The sequence below is a fragment of the Oncorhynchus tshawytscha genome, linkage group LG03 (assembly GCF_018296145.1).
Source record: "Oncorhynchus tshawytscha isolate Ot180627B linkage group LG03, Otsh_v2.0, whole genome shotgun sequence".
In the NCBI taxonomy this organism is placed as follows: Eukaryota; Metazoa; Chordata; class Actinopteri; order Salmoniformes; family Salmonidae; genus Oncorhynchus; species Oncorhynchus tshawytscha.
In genome coordinates, this window is record NC_056431.1 from 21,440,984 (window position 1) to 21,464,132 (window position 23,149).

The window sequence follows — 23,149 nt, forward strand, 5'->3', positions numbered from 1 at the left end:
TCAAATCAGCACATTTGGTTTTACTGTAAGGCAACGTGTACGTACGTGCAACGTGCATGTAACATGGCACTGGGTCTATTGGAAACGTCATTCATTTCAGTGTGGTAGGATACCTCTGCTATGACAAGAGACCTATTCCGTTGTTTTTTTTAAATACATTTTTTAAACAAATGTATCATTCTTATTTGAACTCTATATGTATATTCATATTTTGTACGTAAATATACATTAGTTAGACATCAATGAATGTAAAACAAAATCTTGAGCTTAACATTTTTACTTTGCAATGTAAAGAATAAGATAATGCTCAGTGTAATCAAATAATCTCTTACTTGTAATAATTCTCCATGGCAGACTTCAGTGCAATTACATAGTACACAACTTTATAATGAATTACATTCCCCAGACAACATTAATTGTCCTCTCTGACTTCACCGCAATAGCTGTCCCGTTCACATTTGGGTAAATGTTCCATGTTCATGATCTTTATACTGCAGGAAGACAAAATGGTGGATAAAAAATAACTCTTGCGACACTTTTCCCATTAGTACTTCTTGTGCATCAGTCCTTCATAAACAACATGGTCCTTGTTATGTGTTGACCCCAGTTGAGTGTGCACTAGTGCTTTCAGGGTCACCTTTCTTTTCAGTTAATTCACATTTTCTTCATAACTGAGTATTAGTAAAGAAAATGAAATGGCAGATATTAGGATCCCTGACAATATTAGTCCTCTGAAAATATCTGAGTGATTCTCTCCTCTGGTATTACTTCCCTTCATCCCACCACCATCCCGTCTTTTCCTCAGGGTATTTGACCACCTGGTTATGGTTGGCTGGAATTCCCCTGGTTGGGTTTGCTGCCGTTGTGGAGGACCACATTGGGCATGACCATGAAGGCCAGGATGCCCATCAGCATCAGCACCACGGTGATGGTGACGATGGATGCCATCACGGTGTAGTAGCACTGGTCCGAGCGGAACATCCTGCGCAGGCGACCTCTGACCCTTCTAGGGGGGCGACCCACGTCCACGACAGTGGCGAGGCCCTGATCTATGGTGCCCAGCTGGAGGTTGCTGGAGGCCTGCCGGTCCTGCTTCTTGAGAGTGGGCAGGGTGGTAGTACCAGGAGGGGGCTTCTTGAGGACCAGCTTGCCCTTGCTGCGCTTGAAGCGCACGGACAGCGCCCTCTGCATCTCTGGAGGGAGTTTGCGGAAGATGTCCTGGTTGTTGCCCAGCTGGGGTAGGTTGCGGCCGTGGGGCAGGTTGGTGAGCTCTCGACACACAGGGCAGGAAAGAGACTTGAGCTCTAAGGAGGTGACGTTGATCCGGGCCAGGCACTCCAGACAGAACGTGTGCCCGCAGGAGAGCAGCTTGGGGGTTTTAAAGACGTTGTCGTATTCGCAAAAGCAAACCACGCACTCAGTGTCCTCCATGTCGTTTTCCTGGGGGTCAGACGCCTTCCGGTTGCTGTCATCTCCAGCCCTGTCTTGCCTCCTGTTCTCCTCACTTCTACCACGCTCCCTCCTCAACCCTTTGTCTCTCTTTCTCTCCCTCCTTCTCCCAGATCCCTCTCCTCTCTCGGAGTCAGTGCTCATGGACCTACGCACCTTGGTGGATTTCTCCTTTTTCGCCTTCTTGATGCTGTCAGGTTTGGGTTTGACGTTGGGCGGCTGTTCGACCCCGTAGCCTCCATCGGCACCCTGTCTTTCCCTGTCGTCACTCATGGTGGATAGAGGCAGGTGGTGGTGCTGTGGTAGACGTAGTTGTGATGGCTGGAATCAGATGGAGAGTGACGTGAGGTTCTGGTTTCTCACGTCTCTCCAGAGGAGCTGTGGAGGAATGTGATTGTCGGTGAGACAAGGCGATTGGTTTGTCACAGAGAGCTAATTTAGTTCAGGCAACATAAAGAGCATAGGGAGTGCATTTCTAGCAATGACAACAAAAAGTACCTTGTCTATCTCAAATAGGTAAAGACAGGGAAATATACAGTTGAAAGCAGAAGTTTACATACACTTAGGTTGGAGTAATTAAAACTCGTTTTTCAACCACTCCACAAATTTCTTGTTAACAAACTATAGTTTTGGCAAGTCAGTTAGGACATCTACTTTGTGCATGACACAAGTAATTTTTCCAACAATTGTTTACAGAATGATTATTTAACTTATATCACAATTCCAGTGGGTCAGAAGTTTACATACACTAAGTTGACTGTGCCTTTAATCAGCTTGGGGAAAATTGCAAAAAATTATGTCATGGCTTTTGAAGCTTCTGATAGGCTAATTGACATCATTTGAGTCAATTGGAGGTGTACCTGTGGATGTATTTCAAGGCCTACCTTCAAACTCAGTGCTTCTCTGCTTGACATCATGGGAAAATCAAAAGAAATCAGCCAAGACCTCAGAAAAAAAATGGTAGACCTCCACAAGTCTGGTTCATCCTTGGGAGCAATTTCCAAACGGCTGAAGGTACCACGTTCATCTGTACAAACAACAGTACGCAAGTATAAACACCATGGGACCACGCAGCCGTGATACCGCACAGGAAGGAGACGTGTTCTGTGTCCTAGAGATTAATGTAATTTGGTGCGAAAAGTGCAAATCAATTCCAGAACAACAGCAAAGGACCTTGTGAAGATGCTGGAGGAAACGAGTACAAAAGTATCTATATCCACAGTAGAAACAAGTCTTTTATCGACATAACCTGAAAGGCTGCTCAGCAAGGAAGAAGCCACTGCTCCAAAACCGCCATAAAAAAAAGCCACACTACGGTTTGCAACTGCACATGGGGACAAAGATTGTACTTTTTGGAGATATGTCCTCTGGTCTGATGAAACAAAAATAGAACTGTTTGGCCATAATGACCATCGTTATGTTTGGATGAAAAAGGGGGAGGCTTGCAAGCCGAAGAACACCATCCCAACCGTAAAGCACGGGAGTGGCAGCATCATGCTGTGGGGGTGCTTTGCTGCAGGAGAGACTAGTGCACTTAACAAAATAAATGGCATCATGAGGAAGGACAATTATGTGGATATATTGAAGCAACATATCAAGACATCAGTCAGAAAGTTAAAGCTTGGTCGCAAATGGGTCTTCCAAATGGACAATGACCCCAAGCATACTTCCAAAGTTGTGGCAAAATGCCTTAAGGACAACAAAGTTAAGGTATTGGAGTGGCCATCACAAAGCCCTGACCTCAATCCCATAGAACATTTGTGGGCAGACCTGAAAAAGCGTGTGCGAGCAAGGAGGCCTAGAAACCTGACACAGTTACACCGGCTCTGTCAGGAGGAATGGGCCAAAATTCACCCAACTTATTGTGGGAAGCTTGTGGAAGGCTACCTGAAACGATTGACCCAAGTTGAACAATTTAAAGGCAATGCTACCAAATACAAATTGAGTGTATGTAAACTTCTGACCCACTGGGATTGCGATGAAAGAAATAAAAGCTGAAATAAATCATTCTCTCTTCTATTATTCTGACATTTCACATTCTTAAAATAAAGTGGTGATCCTAACTGACCTAAGACAGGGACTTTTTTATTAGGATTCAATGTCAGGAATTGTGAAAAACTGAGTTTAAATGTATTTGGCTAAGGTGTATGTAAACCTCCGACTTCAACTGTAGTTTAGTCTATGAATATACCATAACTCATTACTTGCCATATAATCTATTGACTAGAATTCCATTTACACAAGCCAATGCTATTTTTGAGATGTCATGCTAGGTTTCATGCCCTCAGTTCGCGTGTGAATATGGATGAGCCATCGACAAACAAGACATGAGCTTATTGACCAGGAACACACTCAAAATAGTCTCGGTGTTCTGAACTGTGGAGCTGAAAATGCTGAGCTACTGAAATGTTAAATTCACATACTAACACTATCTAGTAAAGTAAGTCACTATGGTATTTTATATCAGTTACTCAACAAAAGTTGCATTAGTTGTAAAGGTCATCAACATTGCAAACTATGTGCAAATAGTAATACAATTTTCAATGATTCAATATAGCGCCTATATTTGAGAGAGTATTGTACATTCAGTTCTCACAATGACAAGTTCATCATGATGGTGAACACTTACCTGTGGCGGTAGCTGACATGTACCAGTCTGTCAGAGATGGTCCTTCAGAGAGTACTTTCCCAGTGGAGAATATCCCATTCAATGAGTCCCTTGCATCTCCATTGAGACACACCGAGACACTAACATTCTAAGTGGACCTTACTCCTCCAGTTTCCCCCTCTGTTCATTTCTCTCCTTTCCCTTCTCTCTGTCAATCTGTGTATGGTATTTCCTCTTTATATTCCTCCTTCATCCCTCCCTTTTACATCTGCGGTGTCTCGCTCCCTCTCATCTGACCAGTTGTACCAGTTTATTTGGCATGAAACCACTGCCTCAAGTTTGTGTGCGTCTGTGAAATGTGAGGTTAAACTGTTATCGCGGGTGTTTTTGTATCTCTGTGTGTATTTGTACATCGTTCCTGGAACCTGTAGAACTGTAATGTGGGTAGTCTGGGTACAGCTGTCAGATAATGTTTTCCATGTCTGCGTGTGTAAACATTTGAAGCTTTCATGACATGTCAATCTTCACATAAACTGTATTCAAATGTCCTTAATGCTCATTTATTTCTAATGGCCACTACAGTTGTTTATCATCTACCTTTAAATCCCACATTCCAAATGAACATTTGACATTCTACAGACTAGAATGTGGAATGTGTTCGTTTCCTTGTCTGCTGTTGGACAGGGAAGTGATCGGCTGCAAAACTCCACAAGGCTCTTGAAGCAGAGCACCGACCTGTCCAATGCACTGCAACTCATGTCATGATGCTTACGTATTAGACTAAAGCTTCACATGCAGGCTTACCATAATGACAAGGTAAACAGGATTCACCCAAAAGCACTCAAGGCTATCTGCAATGGTTCAGCAACCCCATTATGCACTTTATATGAAAACATTGAGGTCCATTGAACCTCACCCAGAACGAAAAATGTGTAAATAATTTCATTCGCTAAGCCCTTTTTAGGTAAACTAATGTTTAAAGGGTTGAAAAATCAGCCATAGAAGTACATGTAATCCTGATTTCTCATTTCATTTCGCAAACCTCACAGAAAAATACAAACAACCCACTAACTACAGCAGAAGAATCTTCTGCGGTTTCTATGACATTACGTTCAAAAGTCCAATGCACATCAGCCAGAATGTTACCCTTCTAAATAATTTCATTCAGTTGAAAACATTCTCGAAGCCACTACAGTCAAACTAATGTGCACATAATCCTAAAATCCCATCATGCTTCAGTTGTTTGAAATGGGCTAATCCCAGAAAATCTTAACCCAAAAAACATACTTCAACTAACAAACTGTGATCCCAGGATTTACATGTTACTGGTAGAAAAACATTATCCTGTGCCATTCAAACAGGCAAAGCAGCAACCTAAATATAGCCCTGATACTCTGGACTTCCTCATACAAGTAAATCAAAGACCGGAAGAAGTAGCTAATTCTATGTATGGCCTATCATAGGGTTAATGAATAATGGGGACAGGCATTGACAAATGTTCATGTTAGCAACTATGTAAACGGTCAGACACTCCCATGTTAACAAAAACAAACACTTAGCGCCTAAGGAAGTCACAGGACAAAGCAAGTGCCTGTAAAAAGTTTATTCCAATAGAAAAAGAAAGAGGAGAGAGCGGAACCACACTGAAGTCAAACACACAGCATTGTTTTCTTTCAGTCTGGTAGGTGTAATTGGGACAAGAAAAGACATTTACAACCCCAACAACACCCAGACATTGGGCAACAAAAGTGAACTATTTAGGGAAAGTAAATAGGCAAAATCTCTGGTAGTCATCGGCCATTACGTACAAAGCAGTAGCCCTGTCATTTGGAGTAGTCATTTGTTTTGATCTGTCTTGCTGCTGTTTCTGCATCAGTGAGTAGGGTGAAGTTACCCCTATACACTGATGTTGGGTCAGTGCTACATTTCAGGCCTAATGGTTAGGACATGGGGAGGGGAAGCGGATCCTAGATCTGTACTTAGGGGAAACTTCACCCCGGACCCTGCATCATACCAGACACAGGAAACTGACAGTCCAAGTGCATAACATTTCCTTTTCATCAAGCTCCTCTAGCTCCGATAGGTGATTTATGATAAATAAGCCCATAACCATACAAGTTTTTATCCCGTTTCTTTTATTTTTGGCTCAAGGGCCCCAAAGTTTTTTTGATTTTTTATATCACAGTTCCTTATGGCAGCCCTGCTTGGCTGTCTATCTCTGAGGGGAGAAAGTCTCTGTCTTTTCTAGTTCCTGTCCTTAGCCCAGCTCTTCCTTGGCCTTGCCCTGTTTGCGAGGCATCTTCTTACTGCTGCTGTCCTCCAGCTCCTTGTTCTTGTAGTAGTGGGGAGCCACCTCCAGCAGCCAGCTGCTGTCTATCTCAATCACCTTGAGGCAGAGAAAGAGGTTCAAATTAAAAGGGGGAAAATATATTTACATAAATTCAAAGTAATGTAAGAATAACAGCACCTTCCGTCCCCTTAAAATCATATTCATTCTGTCCCATGCAGCTTAAATCTCAACATACAGTATGTACAGTGCATTTGGAAAGTATTCAGACCCCTTGACTTTTTCCACATTAGGTTACATTGCAGCCTTATTCTAAAATTGATTAAATAAATACAAATTTCCCCTCTCAATCTACACCCAATACCCCATAATGATGAAGCAAAACCAAGTTTAGAAATGTTTGCTAATATACAGTACCAGTCAAAAGTTTGGACACACCTACTCATTCCAGGGTTTTTCTTTACTTTTACTATTTTCTACATTGTAGAATAATAGTGAAGACATCAAAACTATGAAATAACACATAGAATTAAGTAGTAACCAAAACAAAAGAGTCAAATTAAATATATTTAAGATTTGAGATTCTTCAAATAGCCACCCTTTCTTTGCCTTGATGACAGCTTTGCACACTCTTGGCATTCTTTCAACCAGCTTCACGAGGTAGTCACCTGGAATGCATTTCAATTAACAGGTGTGCCTTGTTCCTTCGACCTCACGGCTTGGGTTTTGCTCTGACATGCACTGTCAACTGTAGGACCTTATACAGACAGGTGTGTGTCTTTTCAAATCATGTCCAATCAATTGAATTTACCACAGGTGGACTCCAATCAAGTTGAAGAAACATCTCAAGGATGATCAATGGAAACAGGATGCATCCGATCTCAATTTCGAGTCTCATATCAAAGGGTCTGAATACTTACGCAAATAAGATATTTCTGTTGTTTATTTTAATATATTTGCAAAAATTCCTAAAAACCTGTTTTTGTTTTGTCATTATGGGTTATTGTGTGTAGATTTCTGAGAATTTGTATTTATTTAATCCATTTTAGAATAAGGCTGTAATGTAACAAAATGTGGAAAAAGTCAAGGAGTCTGAATACTTTCCGAAGGTACTGTATATAATACTGTATACAAAGACAATGCTACCTGGAGCCACTTGATATTACAACAAGACAGCAACAACTCTCCCCTAAAGTTTTACTTTGCCCTTCACGGTGGTGGATTGCTTCCAGATCTGCCTCACACGGAGAAACATACACACAAACATGACCACAAGTCTACTAGTACTGATGCCAGACCTGTCTCATGAACTCCTTGGTGGTGAAGACCAGCTCGTGGTAGATGAGCCAACGGGGCTGCTCCTCGAACAGGGAGCTGTTGGGGTGGACGTAGACTGTCTGCTGGTGCTTCACCGTCTTGTAGCCCCCCTTGCTAAGCCGCGCCGTGTGGTAGAAATACCCCGCCGTCACTGCCTGAGAGGGAGAGAACATTTTTATTTAACCTTTATTTGACATGGTTGTCCATTTGAGTTCAAAATACATATTTTTAAATGAAGTATCAGTGAGAGAGAAAGACAAAAGAGAGGATGTATGAGTGACTGTATGTGTGCACGCTGTGAGAGAGTAAGAGTGATCATGTTACTGAGATGAAAATTGTGAAAATTGACCGCAGAAATCCCAAAAAGATATAGTATTTGACAAAAACAGAGTCCTTTCAAACCTTGATTTCATACGATCACATATGCTTCTCTATTTATGCGTGGGAATACTTGGGAAGAGATGTCCTAAATTAAAATCACTTTGAGCTGATTGTGGATTTTTTTTTAAGACTTGGGGGCCAAATAAAAACACCCTGGGACTGCCTTTTGGGGAGTCCTTGTGTAGCAGTTTTACTAGAGAATGGACTGTGATGATGATGAAGTTGGGAATTGGGAAAGCACGGAGCGTCCATTCAGATGCATATTAAGTGAACTCAACCTGCCTCTCCGACGGAGTGGCCGGCTTAACACCCGGCATGATTTAAGAACTGTTTTCATGAGAAGACAAAAACTAATCCCATCTCCTATAAAAGGGGTCCCCTCAGTCCCGGTGTGAAGTGATAGGCTTGTATCTCCAGTGAATAGTGACACTAGAGCAGTGCTTTCTAAATCTGCAGTCAGTGGTTTAAGCACACAGATGTAGTGTGAAGCATATTCACACATTGGCTACACATGTAACAAAGAGTTTGGTGTCAGGTAAGTGTTTGCACAGAAAATTAGAAGTGGAACAAAGTGGTCTATGCCAGTGTTTCCCAGCTCCGGTCATCCTGTAACCCCAACAGCACACTTTTAGTTGTAGCCCCAGATAAAAACACCTGATTCAACATGGAGAGCTTGACGTTTAGATGACAAGTTGAATCAGGTGTGCTGTTTGGGGGTACCCGAGGACTGGGGTTGGGAAACACGGGTCTACACTCTAGAAAGGTGTTTAAAAAAACAAAACATGGTTAACTAGAAGAAACGGTTGTATTTTGTGTTCACGGTCAAGCTGTTTTAAGGTAAGTTCATGGTTAAGCGGTTTTAAGGTGTGTTCATGGTCATGAGGTTAGGGTGCGTTCACAGTCACACTGACCTTGCGGATGGGCACAATGTCTCCGCCTGAGCTGCACACCTCCACCTCGATCCTGTCCATCAGGCCCTCCAGCTGCTCCCTGACATCCCGCGCCCGCTTCATGGAGCGGAACTGGATGAAGTTCTCATAGCACCACTGGGTGGAGTAGCCACTCTCCAGCCACTGAGGGACAAATGAAGCAGTCAATATCACAGACTGAAAACAAACCATAGAACAGCATTTCCCAAACTCTGTCCTAGGGATCCCAAGAGGTGCACATTTTGTTTTTTGCCCTAACGCTACACAGCTGATTCAATTGGTGAAAGCTTGATGATTACTTGAATCAGCTGTGTAGTGCTTGGGCAAACTCCTTGGGGTCCTGGGGACTGAGTTTGGGAAACCCTCACATATAATTTTGAGTTTTGCTACAAATCAGGGGGGTTCGGCCCCACAAATATTTAAAGTTATTTTTTGGATTTTAGAACTTGGCCCAAAAACATACTAAAATCACCAGGGATTCAAAAAATAAATAAATATAATAAGTTAAATATAGAAAATCTGTCCCAAAATATTCCCACGAAAAAAATGTCAATTCAATTATTATTATTTTCAAATACAACCTCTTTTTGGGCTTAGGTCTGTTCAATTTGCAGTGTACAAATAATTATAATTATGTTCCGGCACCCAGACCATCCGCTCTGACAAAAATCAGCCCGCTGCTGAACATAGTTGCCTTCCCCTGCATTAGGGCATTACCATGGCTAAATGGTTTGCAACAGAAAAACGAAGATGAAGTTCAGATAGATCCTCCATGTTTGTCTCTTTTTATTTTATTTTTTACAGTTGGTGCCAAATGAATATGACCCAGAACTGATACCTTATATGAGACAAGTGGAAACAAAGTGGGGTAGTATCACATCTTTATCTTAACTATCAAACCAATCCTCCTGACCTGTGTGTAGACGTTGAGCAGCACCATATGGTCTCCCCCGGGGACCACAAAGTTCTGCCTGGCGTTGTCGGCGTGAACCACCTTGTCTTTGGGTCGGTAGAAGATGGAGTTGTTCACAGACAGCATGGCCGCGATGGTCAACACCTCCTCAGAACACTTATACCTGGAGAGACAGAGGAAGATGGGAAAGTTTAGTGAAATCCATTAAGGGGTTTCATGTCCTGTTGAATAATTGGCAATAAAGCACTTTTGTAATAAGAATAAAATTAATTATTGAGTGGGGGGGTTGAGAGAAAAAAAAAGATAGAAAGGGGAATGATGAGCAAGGTAACAGAATAATACAACTACATTCATTCCAGGCCAGTGCCAGGATTGCCATAGAGACTCACTGTTCTGAGGCCAGGATCATCTTGCTCAGCATAGGGTCCACCGGCAGCTCAGCCATCCTGCGGCCCAACTGGAACACAACACTCATTACATGACCTTTCACATCAAATAGTCACCTTTCTAAGGTATTAGAAGCCAATATGTTCATTCACCTGCCTAATGGTGATGGAATTGATGTGCCCTATTATATATCCTCCCCTGCATTCCCAGAGGTCATTTGCACTTTTTTAGGTTTTATTTATTCTCACCAAAGAATAAAAAGGGAAAGACAAAACAGTACAGATAAAAATAAAACAAGCAACCACACCAAAAAAAACAATACACAAATATAAGTACAAATAAAGTTTGTTCAATCAGTTAAACAAAGCATACTAATTATAACTGTACATGACATACTCAGTATACAAGAAAAAACATGTTTGATTATGTGTGAGAGAGAGCGAGTTAGGCTACATGGAGGTAGTTTGGGTCATCGGGCTGACCCCTAATCTATACTTGAAGTTATTGAGGGATGATGATGTTTTGGCAATATGAAGATAGGAATTCCAGAGTACGAACCCTCTGTATCTGCTAGAGAATTGACTATGTGAGGTGCGGCAGTGGGAAGGGTGAAGGTGTCTTGTGTATGCATGGATTTGGGAATTAACCATTGAAGGGTTTAGGTGGATTGTCTGGGAGGCATGTGTATTTGTAGATGAAGGTGCATCATTTGAGTATATTAATGTTGTAGATAGACAATATATTGAGTTTCTTAAAACGGAGGGACAGCTGGAGCCGAGTAGTTAGAGGAGGTGGCTAGTCTTGTACGTTTATTTTGTGTGATGAGTCATTTGTGTAGGTAGAAAGCATATGTACCGGCCCAGACAATATTGCAGTAAATAATATATGGGTAAATTAAGCTGTAGTATAGTGTCAGGAAGCAAGCCTGATGACTCAAACCACTAATCTTTCTGATGATACCAAAGGACTTCAACACTTTGCTGCAGACCAACTGAATATGATCTTTACAGGACAACTTTTCATCAACTAGAACACAGAGGAATGTAGTAGATTAAACCTGGTTCATTTAATTCCCAACGATTGAGATTCTGGCTCTTTTAAAAAATATATCTGATTCTTACCAGTAAATACAACAAAGTTGGATTTTTTTAATACATTAAAAGATTATTTGTTTATATGGAAATTCAGAAAACTGAGTTGGCTTCGTTGATTAGTGAATCGAAATTCTCGTGTGATAAATCCAAGTTGGTATCCTCGGCAAAAAGAATGGGAAGTAATGGTAGAAGACACGGCAGCAAGGTCATTGATATAGATAAGTAATAACAAAGGATTATTTTTAATTAATCTGTGGATTATTTTTTACAAAAAACATATTGGTGGTCATATAGAATAGTGTTGGTTTAAATGTTTCAACATTCTTTCATACAACAGTTTCTCTAGGATTTTAGAAAAACACAGTAGTACAGATACTGTGCAATAATTTGTAAAAGATCTTGGATCCCCAGATATATAGAGGGGGATAACTTTGGCAATTTTCAAATCTTTAGGAACAACACCAGTTTGCATTGATTTTGGTGAAGATGTACGTTAGAGGCAATGATTTCACCAAAAAGGCACCTCATCATGACTTGCTGCTGATTTCTTTAAGTTACCAATCACCTCTATTACATCAGGTGGATAAAACTAAAGCAGAGAAGGAAAATGTCCCTTAATGTAAACCAAGGGATTTCCATCAATGTTTTTGATTTTCGTTGACAGAGAGGAATCAACATTCGCAAAAAAGTTATTTGATTCACGAGATAACATCAGGATCACTACAGGTCTTATTTCCAACAATAAATTGAGATGGGATAGCCGTAAGAAGCCTTTTTCTTATTCAACTGATTTAACAAGGGAGGAGGGAACGGTGCCAATGCGATTGAAAAGTATTGGAATGGTGCCGTGGTTTTGATAGACAGTCAGGCGTAAGTTACCTTGGTGAGCTCTCCGAGGTGGTTGAGTGCACCCAGTGCGTACAGCTGCTCCAGAGCTAGCACCAGGGTCTCGTGAGGGGGTGGGTCCATGAAATCAAAGTGGATGAGGTCATTAATTCCTGTCGAGGAAAAAAATATACGCCACTCCAATGTAAAACAAATCGACACATGGGTTTGAGATGCTCATACTGAGGCCCTTTGCTCCACTAAGTCAAGTAAGTCAAACTCATAATAGTGAACTACAGACTATACTTCAGTGGATTACTTCAAGAGGACCTCTGTGCATTTTAAAACGTGTTCTCTCATTTAGCACTGTGACATGACTTATAAAGTGTTTGTTCCGTACCCAAGCTCTTGAGCAGCAGCACCACGTTGCCCAGGTTAGTTCGCTGGATCTCGGGCACGGTGGACTCCTCCATCTCGTGTTTAAACGCCCACGCAGTGTAGAGACGGAAACACTTCCCAGCCGCCACTCTGCCTGCACGACCTGCTCGCTGATTGGCTGAGGCCTGTGGTAGATCAAAACACAGATGGAATCAGCAAACGGTCAGAATGCTGTCCAGAGAACTAAATCTACAGCCCCAATAAGAGCCACATGAATTACACTTTCTCTGACAATGACAACAAAATGGCTCATTTGAAAACCAAAGCTAGCGTGTTACCCGTGAGCAAGGCGTGACGATCAGAGACTCCATCCCGGTGCGGGCGTTATAGCTCTTCTGCTTGCAGAAACCTGGATCTATGACGTATATGATCCCATCGATGGTTAGAGAGGTCTCCGCAATGTTAGTGGCCACCACCACCTAAGGACACACAGAGAGAGGACACTTTGTACATCAGATAATGTGTTTGTACACAACACCAGAAGAGAACGAGAAACATGGAGGCAGGAAACTGAAGAATGATGTCTTAAGTGGTCAAATCAAATGTTATTTGTCACATGCGCCAAATACAACAGGTGTACACCTTACTGTGAAATACTTACAAGCCCTTAACCAACAATGCTTTAAAAAATTGTTTTTTTTAAAGTGTTAAGTAAAAAATGGATCAGTAGAAAACAGAAAATAAAAAACAAACAAATAATTAAACCACAGCAGTAAAATAACAAGCAAGGCTATATACAGGGGGCGCCGGTACAGAGTCAATGTGCAGGGGCAATATGGACATGTAGGTAGAGTTAAAGTGACTATGCATAGATTATAAACAGAGTAGCAGCAGCATAAATGAGGGGTCTGGGTAGCCCTTTGATTAGCTGAACAGGAGTCTTATGGCTTGGGGGGATAGAAGCTGTTAAGAAGCTATTTGGAACTCAACTTGTCACTCCGGTACCGCTTGCCGTGCGGTAGCAGAGAGAACCGTCTATGACTAAAGGTGGCTGGCGTCTTTGACCATTTTTAGGGTCTTCCTCTGACACCGCCTGGTATAGAGGTCCTGGATGGCAGGAAGCTTGGGGATAGTGATGTACTGGGCCATACGCACTACCCTCTGTGGTGCTTTGCGGTCGGAGGCCGAGCAGTTGCCATACCAGGCAGTGATCCAACCATGCTCTCGGTGGTGCAGCTGTAGAACCTTTTGAGGATCTGAGGACCCATGCCAAATCTTTTCAGTCTCCTGAGAGGAAATAGGCTTGGTCTTACCCTCTTCACAACTGTCTTAGTGTGCTCGGACCATGATAGTTTGTTGGTGATGTGGACACCAGCTCCACTACAGCCCCATCGATGAGAATGGGAGCGTGCTTGGTCCTCCTTTTCCTGTAGTCCACAATCATCTCCTTTGTCTTGATCACGTTGAGGGAGAGGTCGTTGTCCTTGCACCACACGGCCAGGTCTCTGACCTCCTCCCTATAGGCTGTCTCATCGTTGTTGCTGATCAGGCCTACCACTGTTGTGGTTATGTAATAGAATGCTAATTAATTACTTAAAAATCATACAATGTGATTTTCTGGATTTTTGTTTTAGATTCCATCTCTCACAGTGGAAGTGTACCTATGATAAAAATGACAGACCTCTACATGCTTTGTAATTAGGAAAACCTGCAAAATCGGCAGTGTATCAAATACTTGTTCTCCCCACTGTATGTACGGTCACCGTGGGGACGACATCGTCGATGCACTTATTGATGAAGCCAGTGACTGATGTGGTGTACCCCTCAATGCCATCGGAAGAATCCCGGAACATATGCCAGTCTGTGCAAAACAGTCCTGTAGCTTAGCATCTGCTTCATCTGACCACTTTCTTATTGACCGAGTCACTGGTGCTTCCTGCTTTAGTTTTTGCTTTTAAGCAGGAATCAGGAGGACAGAATTATGGTCAGATTTGCCAAATGGAGGGTGAGGGAGAGCTTTGTACAGGTCTCTGTGTGTGGAGTAAAGGTGCTCTAGAGTATTTTTCCCTTCTGGTTGCACATTTAACATGCTGATGGAAATTAGGTAAAACTGATTTGCGTTTCCCTGCATTCAAGTCCCCGGCCACTAGGAGCGCCGCCTCTGGATGTGCGTTTTCCTGTTTGCTTATGGCCGTATACAGCTCATTGAGTCCGGTCTTAGTGCCAGCATTGGTCTGCGGTGGTATGTCGACAGCTATGAAAACTATAGATGTAAACTCTCTTAGTAAATAGTGTGGTCTACAGCTTATATGTCGACAGCTATGAAAACTATAGATGTAAACTCTCTTGGTAAATAGTGTGGTCTACAGCTTATCATGAGACTCTACCTCAGGCGAGCAAAACCTCGAGACTTCCTTAGATTTCATGCACCAGCTGTTGTTTACAAATATACATAGGCCGCCGCCCCTTGTCTTACCACCGCTGTTCTATTCTGCCGAAAAAGCTTAAAACCTGCCAACTGTATGTTAATCATGTCATCGTTCAGCCACAACTCGGTGAAACATAAGATATTACAGTTTTTAACTTCATTGGGCTAGGGGGCAGCATTTTCACTTTTGGATGAAAAGCATGCCCAGAGTAAACTGCCTCCTACTCAGTCCCAGATGCTAATATTATTATTATTAATATTATTAGTAGTATTGGATAGAAAACACTCTGAAGTTTCTAAAACTGTTTGAATGATGTCTGAGTATAACAGAACTCATAAGGCAGGCAAAAACCTGAGAAAAAAAATCAAAAAAGGAAGTGGGAAATCTGAGGTTTGTAGTTTTTCAACTCAGCCCCTATTGAAGATACAGTGGGATATTGGTTATGTTGCACTTCCCAAGGCTCCCACTAGATGTCAACCGTCTTTAGAACGTTGTTTGATGCTTCTACTATGAAGTGGGGCTGAATGAGAGGGGAATGAGTCAGAAGTCTGCCAGCAGCCACGAGCTCAGTCACGCGCATTCACATGAGAGGTAGCTCCAGTTCCTTTGCTTTTCTACAGACAATGGAATTCTCCGGTTGGAACATTATTGAACATTTATGATAAACACATCCTAAAGATTGATTCTATACATCGTTTGATATGTTTCTACGACCAGTAATATAACTTTTTGGCATTTTCGTCCGACCTTTCCACTGGAAGTTGCACGCGCGTTTCGATTGGTTTACCTCCAAAAGGAGGTATATGGACATAAATTCTGAACTTTATCAAACAAGTCAAACATTTATTGTGGAACTGGGATTCCTGGGAGTGCATTCTGATGAAGATCATCAAAGGTAAGTGAATATTTATAATCCTATTTCTGACTAATGTTGATTGCGCAACATGGCGGATATTTATTTTGGCTGGTTTGAGATCTGAGCTCTGTACTCAGATTATTGCATGGTATGCTTTTTCCGTAAAGTTCTTTTGAAATCTGACACAGCGGTTACATTAAGGAGAAGTTTAGATAAAGTTCCATGCATAACACTTGTATTTTCATCAACATTTATAATGAGTATTTCTGTAAATTGATGTGGCTCTCTGCAAAATCACAGCATGTTTTGGAACTACTGAACATAACACGCCAATGTAAAATGAGATGTTTGGATATAAATATGCACTTTATCGAACAAAACATACATGTATTGTGTAACATGAAGTCCTATGAGTGTCATCTGATGAAGATCAAAGGTTAGTGATTAATTTTCTCTCTATTTGTGCTTTTTGTGACTCCTCTCTTTGGCTGGAAAAATGGCTGGGTTTTTCTGTGACTTGGTGGTGACCTAACATAATCATTTGTGGAGCTTTCGCTGTAAAGCATTTTTGAAAATCAGACACTGTGGCTGGATTAACGAGAATTGTATCTTTAAAATGGTGCCTAATACTTGTATGTTTGAGAAATTTGATTTATGAGATTTCTGCTGATTTGTATTTGGCGCCCTGCAATTGCATTGGCTGTTGGCTAGGGGTTCCGCTAGCGGAACGACAGGTTAATGTCTCGTTGGTAGGATATAAGTGCTTGTAGTTCATCTATTTTATTAATCGATTGATTGTACGTTGTCTAATAGGACCGATGGTAAAGGTGACGGACCATCGTCCGAGATATCTCCGTCTTTTCACTCCTGCGAATGACGGGGATGAGGGTCTTGTCGGGTGTCTGTAGTAAATCCTTCCTGTCCGACTCGTTGAAGAAGGATTCCTCCAGTACGGGGTGAGTAATCGCTGCCCTTATATCGAGAAGCTCTTTTCGGTCATAAGACATGGTGGCAGAAACATTATGTACAAAATAAGTTACAAATAATGTGAAGAAACATACACAATAGCACAATTGGTTACAGGATCATAAAACGGCAGCATACTCCTTCGGCGCCATTAGCGTAAAATGCGCCAAATGACATAGTAGAATAGAATCTACTACATTGACATAAGTGCAGCATGAAATCTACAATAACCTAGGTTGGGTTGGATTTCCATTTGGGTAAAGAAAATAATGCATACATATTTTTGTTACATCATTTGATCACAGAGGACAAAACATATTTCCAAAGTGGTCCTTGAGCACCCCCTAGTGGCCCAAGTTTAAACAGAAGAGGTCCTCTCACCTTGCGTGAGCCAGGGGGTGTGGGGCTGAAGATCTTGGCCTGCATGTCTGAAGGTAGGTTGGCGTAGATGGGAAGCACCAGGAGCTCCGATATCTTAGAACCCAGACGCCTGCATCTCTCCTGCAGCAGCTCACAGCAAGTCTCAATCTCCTCCTGTGGAAATAGAGAGAGACAGGAGAGCGGTAAGGACAGACACCTTGGCAGAAATCTGTGTGTCATTTATTTATTTGACCTGGTAAGTTGACTGAGAACACATTCTCATTTACAGCAACGACCTGGGGAATAGTTACAGGGGAGGAGAGATGAATGAGCCAATTGGAAGCTGGGGATGATTAGGTGGTATGAGGGCTCGATTTAGCTAGGACACCGGGGTTAACACCCCAACTCTTACGATAAGTGCCAGGGGATCTTTTAGAGACCACAGAGAGTCAGGACAACCATTTAACGTCCCATCCGAAAGACGGTACCCTACACATTAAAGAGCCACATACAGAATGAATAGACTTAAGATGGTTGCTGATGTAGTGTGATTCACACCAGATGAAGTGTGATTCACACCAGATGAAGTGTGATTCACACCAGATGAAGTGTGATTCACACCAGATGAAGTGTGATTCACACCAGATGAAGTGTGATTCACCAGATGAAGTGTGATTCACCAGATGAAGTGTGATTCACCAGATGAAGTATGATTTGTAGTAGGCCTAGCTAATGTGTAGTGACTGATGTAGGATCTGATGTTGAGTGAGAGCAGATGTAATGTGACGTAGTAGCCGAGGTAGATGATGTAGTAGCTGATGTAATGTGAATGTCAGCGTTGAGGTGAGGGGTCAAGGTGCGAGTGTGCCAGACCTGTCCAGTGAGGAAGACCAGACAGTCTCCGGGGGGCTGTGTGACGTGGATCTGTAGCACCGACACAACACAGGCCTCCAGGTAGTCTGCCTCAGGAGCCTGAGCGAGAGAGAGCGAGCGAGCGAAATAGTAAACAATACCAGAGAGCAAAGAGTACAACAATAGAACAGATAATTGACATCCATCTTTGACTTACATAAGTATCATCCAGCACTTCTCACGGGTGAAAAAGGTATTTACAGTCATTCAAAGTTATGCCTATGGCTGCATTCCGTTTCTTCCGCCTTCTCTCAAAGAGCGCACTTGATCACTTCCTATCGCACATTTAAAAGGCTCTATATTGGTTTAAACATTGCCCGGAGGGAGTTTTCATGTTAAATCCATCGTGGGAAATGCACAAGTGCACACTTCAGGAGAACGGTGGAGAATGGGGATGCAATCTTTTGTCCTGAGGCCATTTCACTATACAGATGGTCAGCAGAGGTACCTTAGTGTAGAAGATGTCCACAGGGAACCTCCTGCCGGGGATTCTGAATACCGGCGCGTCATCAAAGAAGCAGGAGAAGCGCTCTGTGTCCAAGGTGGCACTGGCCACCAGCACCTTCAGGTCCGGACGGAACCGGGCAATGTCCTTGATCAGACCAAACAGGATGTCTGTGTGCAGCGTCCGCTCGTGGGCCTCATCAATGATGACCACACTGAGAGAGAGGAAGGGATCATTTATTGTTATACTGTCATACTGACTAAAACAATATGGCAGGGAATTATTTAATTTATTATTTTTCTAAAACACAATATACCACTTTTAAACATAAACCTCCACATATGGAAAACATATCTAAAGATAAGGACAGACGGGGCATATAGTGGTACCTGTAGCTGGCCAGATCAGGCTCTGTCAGGAACTCCCTGAGCAACATTCCGTCAGTCATGTATTTGAGTACTGTCCTCTCTGACGTACAATCCTCAAAACGGATACTGTAGCCTACCTGATGAAGAAAGGGGTAGTTGGACAAATACGGTGAGTTTATGTTTTCTACCATAAACAGTAGGAATTATTTATGCTTCATCGGAGTGACAGAGAGCGGTTGTGCCATTTTCACCTCGTTGCCCAGCTTGACGCCCACTTCTTGTGCCACCCTGGCTGCTACAGACATGGCTGCCACTCTACGGGGCTGGGTACACCCAATCTTCATGCCTCCATCATTGTAGCCCTAGGAGATGTAAACCCAAACAACAGGTCAACAAAGGTAACATACACAGAAAAGCATCATGCCACAAATGGATCAGGGTGGAAGACTACAATTTGTTTAAAAAATGTTAGTGAAAATACTGACAAAACACTGAAGATTCAAGACGACTTTGTCAAACGTACACACAATGTCCAATGGAAATGTGTCCTCTGCTTTTCTCTAACCTCTTTGATATGTGTCCATAATAATGTTTATGGACATGGCGCCTTGAATAAGGTGTACCCACCGACTCCATGAGGAACTGGGGGATCTGGGTGGTCTTGCCGGAGCCCGTCTCTCCCTCGATGACCAGGATCTGGTGCTGCTGGATGGCCAGGAGCAGGTCCTCTCTGTAGGGGAACACGGGCAGGCTGCGTCTCACCTCCTGGATGGACTGCTTCTGGACCTCCGCCTGGGACAGGGCTGCCTGCTCCTGCTCCTGGAGACACACAGCATACAGAGATGAAGACAACATTACAATTGCACTGTATTGTTCATTGTTACATGGAGATTTGTCCTTGGCACAGTTAGAAATACTCCAGAAGCTCAGGTGTGTATTCGTTGATCGCTATTGAATATGTATGGAATGTAAAATATTTTCTGAATTTGAATTATGACAATATTTTGTTAGACTAATATCCATAACTATAGCTTTATTTATTCCTTGCAATCTATCACAGATAAACGCTTTAACGTTTAACAACCCACCTTCTCATCCTGGGTTCCCTTCATGATGACGGCACTGCTGACAAAGTTGATCATCTCGTCCTCCTCCAGGATCAGCTGGTACTTCTCTCTTTCTGCCTTCAACCCTTTCTCCCTCTCCTTCTTGGCCCCGAAGATGAGCGAGGCGGTCTTCAACCTCTCCTCCTCCCAGCGACCCTGCTCTCCTCCACCCTCCATGGGCATCTCCAACTCCAGCTCCATGTCCCTCTGAGGAATATCCTGGAGAGATGGAGAGAGAGAGAGAGAGAGAGCAGAGATAGAGGGAGGAACAGAGGAAGAGGGAAATAGAGTGAGCGAGATGTATATAATCAAGCCCCGGATCCTAGTGTTTTACACCATTTCAACAAGAGTACTGGCTATCCATGGCAGGACGATTACCAGCCAACTATCTCCTCCTTACTTTACTCCTCTTCTCCTCCGGCATGTAGTATCTGTTCTTCCTCTCCTCTTTCTCCTTGGCGCCGGCTTTCTTGTAGTCCTTGGCCAGGTCTCGGAGGTTGCGCTTGTACTCCAGCTCCTTCCGCTCCCTCTCAGTCAGCGCGTCCGTGGAGAACAGGTACTCCTCGTCTGCGATCTCCGCCTCCAGGTCCTCCAGCTTCTCAGCCTCTCTCTTTGACAGGTAGTTCCTGCGAGACTCCTTCCGCAACTCTGGAAGCTATAGAAAAGAGGAGAAGATAGGTGACCATAGACATATAATGAGTCTGAGGGGCTCTCCCTGTTCTAGTAATTCTATTTCTACTGTGTTTTTTTTCATACTTAGACGATAGTCTATTATACGATAAGTTACTGGGAATTTGAATAATGTGCTCACAATTTTCTTGTGATCCTCCTCTGCCATCTTTAGTCTTTTCTGAGCCTCCTCGTAGCCCTGGTGAAAAGGTCATGGAAAAACATTTAGCCAAAAATCAAAACACACCTACAAGTACACTAGTAAGTCAAATGGACTGGGTTGGGTTCCATCATTGATAGTCAATCCCACCTTCTTGTCCGTTCTCTCCATGATGTTCCTCGTCTTGTCTTTATCCTTCAGTTTCATTCGTTCGGCAAAAGCATCCCTCTCTTCCAGATCCAGTACGCGTTCTCTCTCTTCCTTCTCCCACTCCTCCTCCTCCTCTTCATCCTTCTTACTGGACTTCTGGTCGCCATGGCCCAGCTTACTACTGAGAAAGAGAACGGGCCTTTTAGAAACTCAAATCACAATCTAAGTGGAGGCTTGTTCAAGCAGGCATTGAAGCCACAGAGGAGTAGCAGCTGAAAAATAGAGACTACACAGCATGAAAACAATCAAAATATTCTAGGGTAACTGGCTTCATTGTTGTAATGTATTTATGGTTGCAATTCAGTTAATGAGACCATAGACCCCTGAAGCTGCATCCTGTCTCCCTGAAGTCCATACAAGTCTAATACAGCTGTCAACATTTAGCTAAAAAGCAACAAAAGAGAGGAAAGCAGGTAGAACGTGTCACAAGCAAGCAACATGAAACTCCATTCCAGGTTGATTACCTTTTAGGGGTCTCCTCTTCACTAGATGATTGACTCTCCTCCCTTTTCCTGAGGTGCTTCCTCTTATCGCCTCGGTCTTTACTTTTCTTCTTCTCCTTCTCCCTCTCTCTCACTGCCTCTCCGTCACTCTCGCTGTCTGACAGTAGGGTGTAAGTCCGATTCTTCCTCTCAATCTCCATGACGTGTCGCTCTATCGCTCTGGCTGGCTTTTCAACCACTTGCTTACGAGGAATCTGAAACACATAGATGCAAGTAATTTCTAGATGCTCATAATAACCACAGTGAAAATAAGAAACAAGCACGCCGTTAAAACACAAAGAAAGCAAATCATTTGACCTTTTCATACAGTTCCTGTGCAAAGGCGATCACTCTCTGATTAATGTCGATGGTGCCCGTTGACTTGAGGTGGGCGACAAAGTCTTGAGAGCTCGATGATTTACGTGCGGAGCCGATCATGAACTGGGCGACATATCTGTCACTAAGGCCAAGGATGTCATGCAGACTGTCACTCACCCATTGTTCTAGGTTTGCCATTTTTGCCTAATTGGGAGACAAAATCAGTTAGCTACGGTATACAGTAGATGTAGACAGAGTTGTATTGTACTAGGTATCACAGGAGGCTGCTGAGGGGAAAACAGCTCATAATAATTGCTTATCCCGCTCCAGTCATTACCACGAGCCAGTTCTCCTCAATTAAGGTGCCACCAACCTCCTGTGCTAGGTATATAAAATGTCATATGAATAGGAAACTTCTGTAGCAATGGTGATGATGTAGCTGGGAATGGCTGGCACAGCAAGATTCATATGCTACACAAGGGTATATTGAAGCAATAAGGCAGGAGGGGGTGTGGTATATGGCTACAGGCTGTTCTTAGGCACGAAGCAACGTGAAGTGGCTGGATACAGCCCTTACCCATGGTATATTGGCCATATACCACAAACCCCCAAGGGGCCTTAAATGTATTATAAACTGGTTACCAAATGTAATTAGATCAGTAAAAATATTTTTGACAATATATTAGACAATATACCACGGGTATGACAAAACATGTATTTTAACTACTCTAATTACGTTGGTAACCAGTTTATAGCAATATGGCACCACGGGGGCGCGTTGTGTCGTGCAGGAGAACAGCCTCATGTGGAGTTGCCTTGCTGCTTAATTATATAACGAAATAGATCCGCTGCATGATCTTAAGTAGGAACTATCGAAAAGAAAGCCCTCCAGCTTTTCTTTACCTCCTTTATTTCCTCTTTGAAGATCTGAAGAGAACTATTCATTACATTGATAGGTAGCTAGCTAGCCACCTTACCTTGTTTTGAAACCTTCACGCAATGAACATGGGGGTGATCTATGAAAACAGCACAACATGCAGCAGCTAGCAAGCTTAGCAAAAAGCGAGCTCAGTTTAGATTAATTTGCTTCACACCTGGCTAATACGTGGACGTTTAACTAACGAGCGAAGTTAAAATGACCTCTCTCAATACTAACAACAATCATGTTGGTTTCAATTACACTTGTTAAGCTAAATTTATCCACAACTTCTTGCTAGCTGCCCACTCCATCCATGGTGCGACAACCGGAAGTGGAATCACGTATTTGAATAAGTCTCTGGTCGCATTCTGCATTCTGCCC

The 23,149-nt window shown here is 42.8% G+C and overlaps 2 protein-coding genes across 7 annotated transcripts; both read right to left on the bottom strand.

The window, feature by feature from the left end:
• Positions 1 to 4,463, bottom strand: LOC112230945 (E3 ubiquitin-protein ligase RNF183-like). 3 transcript variants are annotated; one of them, XM_024397375.2, is made up of 2 exons: positions 4,079 to 4,309; positions 1 to 1,827 (listed from the first exon to the last, which is right to left on the bottom strand). In XM_024397375.2, the coding sequence occupies exon 2, from the start codon at positions 1,720 to 1,722 to the stop codon at positions 823 to 825; it is 900 nt and encodes a 299-aa protein (XP_024253143.1). In that variant the 5' UTR covers positions 1,723 to 1,827; positions 4,079 to 4,309; the 3' UTR covers positions 1 to 822. The 3 variants fall into 3 exon arrangements, 2 of the variants coding, with proteins under 2 accessions (XP_024253143.1, XP_024253151.1); XM_024397383.2 differs by lacking the exon at positions 4,079 to 4,309 and adding an exon at positions 2,334 to 2,390; XR_006080803.1 differs by lacking the exon at positions 1 to 1,827 and adding an exon at positions 2,417 to 2,476 and having other exon boundaries at positions 4,079 to 4,463.
• Positions 4,464 to 5,645: 1,182 nt separating this feature from the next.
• dhx16 (DEAH (Asp-Glu-Ala-His) box polypeptide 16) lies at positions 5,646 to 23,111 on the bottom strand. 4 transcript variants are annotated; one of them, XM_024397422.2, is made up of 21 exons: positions 22,944 to 23,111; positions 21,850 to 22,053; positions 21,514 to 21,746; positions 20,990 to 21,170; positions 20,822 to 20,878; positions 20,411 to 20,665; positions 19,993 to 20,229; positions 19,532 to 19,723; positions 19,156 to 19,266; positions 18,926 to 19,041; positions 18,540 to 18,750; positions 18,053 to 18,151; positions 17,201 to 17,353; positions 12,907 to 13,047; positions 12,591 to 12,753; positions 12,245 to 12,363; positions 10,274 to 10,341; positions 9,885 to 10,047; positions 8,954 to 9,115; positions 7,643 to 7,816; positions 5,646 to 6,443 (listed from the first exon to the last, which is right to left on the bottom strand). In XM_024397422.2, the coding sequence occupies exons 2-21, from the start codon at positions 22,045 to 22,047 to the stop codon at positions 6,315 to 6,317; spliced, it is 3,162 nt and encodes a 1,053-aa protein (XP_024253190.1). In that variant the 5' UTR covers positions 22,048 to 22,053; positions 22,944 to 23,111; the 3' UTR covers positions 5,646 to 6,314. The 4 variants fall into 4 exon arrangements, with proteins under 4 accessions (XP_024253190.1, XP_024253181.1, XP_024253170.1 ...); XM_024397413.2 differs by having other exon boundaries at positions 22,827 to 23,111; XM_024397402.2 differs by having other exon boundaries at positions 20,990 to 21,167; positions 22,753 to 23,111.
• Between the last annotated feature and the right edge of the window lie 38 nt (positions 23,112 to 23,149).